We start from the raw sequence: 9345 nt of genomic DNA on the forward strand, positions 1-9345 counted from the left end.
AGGATGCAAGGTCTGTAACGTCTAACTGTAGGAACCAATCTTCACATTTGGTACCATATTAACTGCTGTATCTACTGTGTGTGTGTGTGTGTGTGTGTGTGTGTGTGTGTGTGTGTGTGTGTGTGTGTGTGTGTGTGTGTGTGTGTGTGCGTGCGCGTGCACACGTGTCAGTGAACAGCCTGGTTCTAGATAATCCTCTTCTCACCAACAGCGGTTATTTTACACATGACTGGTTCTCATTCCATCAGCACACATTTACACACACACACACACACACACACACACACACACACACACAGACACCGTATTGCATCTTCACCATTGTTACACATTTATGATAGTTTGACCCTTGCTCCCAGTCACAAAGTTCATGATCGTGGCACACAGTTGGACTGACGACTGAAAGTTCATAGCAAGTAGAATCAGTAACTCTAAGAAGCTCTTTCCCTCTCTGAGTGTGTCAGTGTTGCCTCCTCTGACTCCAAAACCAGCCTGTTTCATACAAAGCAAGTCTGTCTGTGTTTCACATTTTAGATGCAGGACTGCCTCACTTAGCTACAATATTACAACTAAGGACAGAATGATGGCTATGGCTATGACCCAAAATGGCAAATATCAAAGGTGCCTGATATCGGACTGAATTCTCAACTTGTTACAATCAACTCAGTGGAGTGGGCGGATCTGAATGTCTGGATCCAGGCAACAAAATTGTTACATTTGGAATCTCTGGCTGAAGATGTAATGAATCAGGGATTCAGGGATATTTGAGATGCCAAACATCTATCAGGGAAAACATTTGCTATTGTTAGTGTTTCTTAGAGCTACCCATAACATCCTCCTCTCTGTCTCAGCTTTCCTGCCTGTCTTCGCTTTCTTCACATTCTTCCACATTCACACTTCACACACCCACTGGATAGTTTTTAAGGGGCCGGGCTACAACCTCTAGCTCCGCCCCTTCTGGCTGGGACGAGTGGAGGGAGTTGGGGTAGAGAAGGGGAGAGAGAGAGAGAGACAATAGACTTTAATCACTCCTGTGGTTAAGAGCTGCTGGCTAGCCAAGCTCCACACACACTGAACGAGGGCAAAACACAGAAGAGGGAGAGACAGAAACTGTAAGTGTTGGAGGAGAAAGGAGAGAGAAACAGGAAGGCACCAAACAGTTTTGAGGCAGCCAGTTTTGAGAGAGGAGAGCCAGCATCACTCACTCACTCACTCACACCTCTGGACAAGTCAACCAGCAGAGGAGACAAGGAGAAGAACTGACCACATCAGCTAGCTACACACCAGCCAAACCATCACCACTCATCTGACAATCAAGACCCGGAGAAACCCCCAGCTGGGATCTTCTACACTTGAAGAACTTTCCATTGATTTGTATATCAGTCTCAGATCAGACCAGCGACAGAAGACGCCGGCAACCTGAGGGCGCCATCCACCTTACGCACCATATTTGAGCATGCCCTTCCAACCCTGTCAGCCCTGCCGATGACCTCTGTCTCCATGATCTCTCACTACCCTCTGGCCACCCTGCTGCCCTGGACCCCCGGGCCCCACCTCCACAACTACTGTCCCGACCTGGACAGCACCCTGCTGCTGGAGGGGGAGGGAGGGGTCTCCCTGCAGAGCTACCAGCCCATCTTCCCAGAGAGCAGCCCACGCCACTGGGTCAGTACACACACGGCAGACCTGTTAGAAGTGTGTCTTTTTCCATTAATCTGTTGAGAAGTGAAGAAGTGTGCGTGCTTTCATTAGTGTGTGTTGAGAAGTGTAGAAGTGTGTGTGTGTGTTTTCATTAGTGTGTGTTGAGAAGTGTAGAAGTGTGTGTGTGTTTTCATTAGTGTGTGTTGAGAAGTGTAGAAGTGTGTGTGTGTGTGTGTTTTCATTAGTGTGTTGAGAAGTGTAGAAGTATGTGTGTGTGTGTGTGTGTGTGTGTTTTCATTAGTGTGTTGAGAAGTGTAGAAGTGTGTGTTTTTTCATTAGTGTGTTGAGAAGTGTAGAAGTGTGTGTGTTTTCATTAGTGTGTGTTGAGAAGTGTAGAAGTGTGTGTGTTTTCATTAGTGTGTTGAGAAGTGTAGAAGTGTGTGTGTTTTCATTAGTGTGTGTTGAGAAGTGTAGAAGTGTGTGTGTGTTTTCATTAGTGTGTTGAGAAGTTTATACGTTTGTGTTTTTTCATTAGTGTGTGTTGATAAGTGTGTGTTTTTTCATTAGTGTGTGTTGAGAAGTGTGTGTGTTTTCATTAGTGTGTGTTGAGAAGTGTAGAAGTGTGTGTAGAAGTGTTTTTTCATTATTGTTGAGAAGTAGAAGTGTGCATTTTCATTAGTGTGTGTATTGACGTGTTGTGAAGTGTGTGTTAAGACGTGTGGTGTATGTTGTCAAGACGAATTGTGTGTATGTGTGTGTGTGTGATGGCTGGATTTTGTGTGTGTGTGTGTGTGTGTGTGTGTGTGTGTGTGTGTGTGTGTGTGTGTGTGTGTGAGAGAGAGAGAGAGAGAGAGAGAGAGATTGTGAGTGCGTCCTAACCACTGTTTGTTTCATATCTGTTTTTGTTTTAATTTCGGGGAAGTACAGGTACTTCCAGTCTTGTGCTAAACAGTTCAGCAGATGTTGGCCTTCTCAGGAATGGCTTTCCTCTGCCCTCTGTTGTCTTGGAGTGCTGGAGGTCGTGCAGGCTTGTTCTGCCTCAAAGACTTTGTGAATATCGATAGATTCAAGGACGTGAGAAACATCTGTGTGTTCAGAACAGTATAGGGAACTCCAATATGGAATAAGAAAACAATATAACAATCCGCTGAGAGAAAGCTTTGGAGTTATAAACAGTGAAAGATATGCAGCTGGGGGACAGATAGACGGGTAGTGTTTGTTATTCCTCCAAGGTCTGTTTGTGGGATGTCTGTGGTGATTTTGGAAACATTGTGCACGTGTGTGCGTGGGACAGTAGTGGAGTCCGAGTCCGACTTGATTCGAGTCGTGTCCTGGATTCATCTTCAGGACTCGTGACTCGACTTGGACTTGAGTACTGATGACTCGGACCTGGACTCGAACGTTCAGGCATTCGTACTCGGAGGTTGGAGACGAGGACTTGGACTTATTTTGATAAAGACTGTTTTTTTGTTTGTTTTTCTTTTTGTAATAGGCCCTTATAATTTGGCAGATAGATATTGATAGCTATATTAATACTGTGACATTATTCAATTTTGTGAAAGGGCAGGCACGTGTGTTCCACCTACATTCATGTTCAGTAGGCTAACTCCGGACTCTGACTCGGACGCAGGTAATGGGGACTTGCCTCGCACACAACTCAGACTCTTCTTTGGTGACTGGGATTTGGACTCGAAACACTGGGGACTCAAGACTGGAGTTGGACTCGAGACATATAGTGACTTGACTACAACAATGGCGTGAGAGAGAAAGAGAGGGAGGGTTTGTCAAGAAAACTGTGGTTCAAAAACTCTTCAGAAAAATGACAAACAAGATGGCTAGAGTTGCTGAACTCGGGGGGAACCATTATGATGTAATGTCTCAAATGATAATGTATCGCATCATCAGTTCCGTGATTTAAAATAGGACAATCATCTTCACCCCTCGATGTACTTGCTCATGCCTGCAGCTCATGGTGCAATAACGCTAAGTAGACTGTAAACTTTGGTGACACAGAGGGGAGGAGAGCTGACCTCCTGTGACGGTCAGCCAAATTCACTGTAACTACCGCTTATACTGGTCAGTGTGTGTGTGTGTGTGAGAACTCTGAGTCCTGCTGACTGGTCAGATACATCTCACAGAACTGGCATTAGTCGCTTTTCTTCAGTAGCCAACAGTCATGTCAACTGTCGTGATGTGATGTAATGACATCATCAGCATGTATCCGCTGCATGGATACAAAGTGTACAAAGATTTGTGCTTACTACTCCTAACGAGAAAACAGATTGTAGGGACAGGATGAACACCCATTTAATGATTGTTCGATCACCAGATTTCTCAAGATTGCATCTACGCTTCACAGGTCATAAAAGCGGTGTTCATTTGTGAAGATTATCTTGAGGCTGAACAAAACCGGCAAGTGTCATAAACTAACCACGGACCTTATTTCTGCCATCTAAGCAAAAAAAAGCCATTCAAAAAACCTTTTGACTTGAGACGAGGGAACCCAGGCTAACTCATTTCTGAGTTTTACGACTCATTCCTGCAGCACCCTATTGTTTGCATGTGTGTGTAGTGATCAGAGAGACCATCAGGCCTTCAAGTCAGTCAACATCCAACCTGCTGCCTGAGAGAAAGCCTACATTTGAATAGCTCATTAGCACATTATTATTATTATTATGAAGTCAACTGTCACTTGTATGTGAGGTCGATGTTTTCAGCCCACTGAATGTTTGGTGATCATCCTCCTCTCTCTCTCTCTCTCTCTCTGACATCCTGTCTGACGTGTCTTCCAGGCTCACAGGACTGTTTCCGACAATTGTTTCATGGGGTAAGGGAGGTATGGAGGGCACACACAGACACACACACACACACACACACACACACACACACACACACACGCACACACACACACACGCGCACACACGCACGCACACACACGCGCGCATACACACACACGCATACACACACACACACACACACGCACACGCGCACACACACACACGCGCACACACGCGCGCACACACACGCACGCATACACACACACGCACACACACACACACACACACACACACGCACACGCGCACACACACACGCGCACACACACGCACGCATACACACACACGCATACACACACACACACACACACACACATCCACATTCCTCTATCTCAACATACTGTAGCTATTAACTACATTGCAAGTGTCAGCTTTCACACCGCAGTCTCTGGATGTCATAGCACAGCGCTTCTTCCGTGTGACTCTGTTTATTGGTTCCTCGTTGTCGACATACAGTAACTTTGAGGAGAGAATTTAAAATGCCTTCAATAAAGTTGAATAAGCATAAACAATCAGTGGGATGACCTTGGAACTGGAGGTGGACTCGGTCATTTAAAATGTGTGCTCATCAAAATGACATGATTTGATTTACCATATAAGCATACATTGACTACATGGGTCCTTTTGCAGCAGCAGCACCCCACCACCACCACCACCACCACCACCCTGATTTTCTTACAAAGCAGCACAAAAACATTGAAACAAGCTGCATCATTGTTCTGAACAATCATTACATAACCTTTACACATGCTGTGTATCTCATCTTGTAAGCTGGAGACTTTGCATCTCTTAAAGCTGAGTGGTTAGAGACGGCTGTCAGGTCCACAGGTCAGGTCAGAGAGGAGGCAGGAGTGCTGAGGTGTCAGTCACTATCACCGGTCCATGTCACGCTGGGAACACTGAGGCGCCCATAATAACTGACGCACACACACACACACACACACACACACACACACACACACACACACACACACACACACACACACACACACACACACACACACACACACACACACACACGTTCACACAAACTCAAGGACAGAGATTGACAGAAATATGGAGTGATCGAACATAACATATTTCTGATCAAATAAATCACAGCAAATCAAATTCAATCATCAAAGTGCATCTTTTGAATTCTGTCAACATTATTCAGATGTTGGAATATGTATTGAAAAGTGTTGGGAAAAGAGGAGGAGAGATAAAGGACGTTGACCGGGTTTGAACCTATAGCTGCACAGAAGTGAGAATATATACTCAGCACATGGCAGTGTTACCATAGTGCAGTGAGAATATATACTCAGCACATGGCAGTGTTACCATAGTGCAGTGAGAATATATTATACTCAGCACATGGCAGTGTTACCATAGTGCAGTGAGAATATATTATACTCAGCACATGGCAGTGTTACCATAGTGCAGTGAGAATATATTATACTCAGCACATGGCAGTGTTACCATAGTGCAGTGAGAATATATTATACTCAGCACATGGCAGTGTTACCATAGTGCAGTGAGAATATACTGTACAGTATAGGCAGTGTTACCATAGTGCAGTGAGAATATATAGGCAGTGTTACCATAGTGCAATGAGAATATATAGGCAGTGTTACCATAGTGCAGTGAGAATATATAGGCAGTGTTACCATAGTGCAGTGAGAATATATAGGCAGTGTTACCATAGTGCAGTGAGAATATATAGGCAGTGTTACCATAGTGCAGTGAGAATATATAGGCAGTGTTACCATAGTGCAGTGAGAATAGGCAGTGTTACCATAGTGCAGTGAGAATATATAGGCAGTGTTACCATAGTGCAGTGAGAATAGGCAGTGTTACCATAGTGCAGTGAGAATATATAGGCAGTGTTACCATAGTGCAGTGAGAATATATAGGCAGTGTTACCATAGTGCAGTGAGAATATATAGGCAGTGTTACCATAGTGCAGTGAGAATATATAGGCAGTGTTACCATAGTGCAGTGAGAATAGGCAGTGTTACCATAGTGCAGTGAGAATATATAGGCAGTGTTACCATAGTGCAGTGAGAATATATAGGCAGTGTTACCATAGTGCAGTGAGAATATATAGGCAGTGTTACCATAGTGCAGTGAGAATTTATAGGCAGTGTTACCATAGTGCAGTGAGAATATATACTCAGCACATGGCAGTGTTACCATAGTGCAGTGAGAAATATATAGGCAGTGTTACCATAGTGCAGTGAGAAATATAGTGCAATGAGAATATATTGTACTCAGCACATGGCAGTGTTACCATAGTGCAGTGCACTGTGCTGCACTTTCATACTGCACTTTGGAGGTATTGGGTACTTTGATACGGTTTACTATTGTTCAGTGATAGAGCAGCATAATTATTAAGCAACATTGTGGCGATGCAGGCAGATATGAACTCCAATAGAGGTAACATTCATCATAAACACACGTGTTGGCTCGCTCGCAATAACCACCAGGGCACATCAATAACCTCAGCGGGTCATTCACTTGAAAAATGCAGAAGTAATTTTGGAACATACAGGAAGAAGGGAGAGAGAGAGAGAGAGAGAGAGAGAGAGAGAGAGAGAGAGAGAGAGAGAGAGAAAGAGAGAGAGAGAGAGAGAAAGAGAGAGAGAGAGATGGGGGCAGAGATTGTAGTTGGTGTGTTTTCCATTGAAAAAGAGGACAGCTGAGTTAGCACTCTGTCTTCCCCTTTCTCCTGGTTTGAACAGAGAAGTGCACGTTCCCGACGTTCCCGGCTCAGTGACGTCTCAGTGTTTCCATTCTATAAGTTTTCATTCTTCCTTCCTTCTCATGTGTTTTGATGACTTGGCAATGTGGGTTCCGTCTGTTGTGAAGTGATTCATCGCAAGACGTGCAATATTTGTTTGTACCGTTTTTGTTAATATAAGTAATCCCGGAGCCTTTGCGAAATATCAAAACATTTTGCAGCAGATGGTTTCTCACATAGAGGTCTAGACTAGAGATCTGGCACAGCTGGTGCTTAGCAGGGGCCTGGGGAAGCCTCAGTCTTGGTTAACCCATTCAAGCATCATGCAAATGGCAATGTTCATCACTGATAATACAAGGCACTGTACAGTATTGTACTTCAGTTAAGTCTATTGCATGTCCTATTTTTGCACAATTCCCAATATGCAATCTTCCCCTTCACCAGAGTCCGGGTCTTTGTTGTCCAGGTCTTTTAAGATGGTGCTGACACACTTGCATGTGGAGCTGTCTGGTTGTCCTACACAGCTCTATAAAGGTTCATATTGTCATATCTGGTCTAATTAGGTCGCAGAATAGGAATGGTGTGAAGAAGTCAATACTGTGGGTATTGTGCCTGTCACCACAGCCTCCAGCCCAGGGCCAGAACTCCACAGGACCTGCTCACTCAACTGGGGCAGAAACATCACACCATATGGGGATGGGTGTGTGTGTGTGGTGGTTTGCTGGTGTGTGTGTGTGTGTGTGTGTGTGTGTGTGTGTCTGTGTGTGTGTGTGTCTGTGTGTGTGTGTGTGTGTGTGTGTGTGTGTGTGTGTGTGTGTGTGTGTGTCTGCAGCCCATGTGTGTGTGGTATCGTAGCTGATGAGTGTGGCTCTCTAGGCATGCTAAATAAGCCCCTCTGATTTTTCTTAATACACACACGCATGCACACATGCAGGCACACATGCACGCGCACATGCATGCACGCACGCATGCACGCACGCACGCACACACACACACACACACACACACACACACACACACACACACACACACACACACACACACACACACACACACACACACACACACACACACACACACACGCTGATACACACATCACAATGCCAGCTTGATCCCAGTCATGCGTCCAGGCTTATACTGCATACCCTACCCAAGCGGGAAAAGGCATAATGAAGGGTAGTGTGTGTGTTTGTGTGTGTGTGTGTGTGTGCGTGCGTGCGTGTGTTTGCGTGCGTGCATGTGTGTGTGTATTTGCGTGTTTGCGTGCGTGCGTGTGTGCATGTGTGCGTGCGTGCGTGCGTGTGTGCGTGTATGTGTGTATGTGTGTGTGGCATTAGCAGGTAAAGCTGGGGGACAGTTGAGTGGTCAGCACTCACACAGGCCAGCATGTCAGCACGTTACTAACTAATATAACTCTGCTAAGGTCAAACCAACAACAAACTGTAACACTTTACAATAATGTACACAAATAATGTAGTAGTTACTAGTAAACTAATCATTAACTAATAGTTAGTTAATGAGTAGCTAATGCATAATTTGTCATTAGTCAATCACTAGTTAATCATAGTTAATGAGTAGGTAGTCATTAGTTAATGATTAGTATCTAAGTTCCTGAATAGAGTAGTTAATCATTACTTAATGATTACTAAATGTCAGCTCGTGAATATAGTAGTTAATCATTAGTTACTGATTAGTCGGTCAGTTCCATGAGTAGAGTAGTTAATCGTTCGTTAACTACTATACTCGAGTCACAATGTGACCTTAACTAATGATTAACTAATGATTAACTAATATATTCACGAACTGACATTTATTAATCATTAACGAACGATTAACTACTCTACTCACGGAACTGACCAACTAATCAGTAACTAATGATTAACTACTATATTCAGGAGCTGACATTTAGTAATCATTAAGTAATGATTATCTACTCTACTCAGGAACTTAGATACTAATCATTAACTAATGACTACTCATTAACTATGATTAACTAGTGATTGACCAATGACAAATCATGCATTAACTACTCATCAACTAACTATTAGTTAATGATTAGTTTACTAGTAACTACTACATTATTTGTTTACCTTATTGTAAAGTGTTACCCAACAAACAGCTACAAAGAAACAACGCTGACTGTAGTACAAC

At 43.9% G+C, this 9345-nt stretch overlaps 1 protein-coding gene across 1 annotated transcript in view; it reads left to right on the top strand.

Annotated features, from left to right (window-relative positions):
* Positions 1 to 1485: 1485 nt before the first annotated feature.
* The window catches only part of rgl1 (ral guanine nucleotide dissociation stimulator-like 1), a gene marked incomplete at its 5' end in the record, with an annotated part of 35313 nt that continues 27453 nt past the window's right edge, over positions 1486 to 9345 (top strand). Inside the window, one exon of the mRNA XM_083648418.1 lies at positions 1486 to 1665. Within this exon, the coding sequence (XP_083504544.1) occupies positions 1486 to 1665 (180 nt within the window). The remainder of the gene's footprint in view (positions 1666 to 9345) is intronic.

Source organism: Poromitra crassiceps (genome assembly GCF_964638095.1).
Source record: "Poromitra crassiceps genome assembly, chromosome: 12".
In the NCBI taxonomy this organism is placed as follows: domain Eukaryota; kingdom Metazoa; phylum Chordata; class Actinopteri; order Beryciformes; family Melamphaidae; genus Poromitra; species Poromitra crassiceps.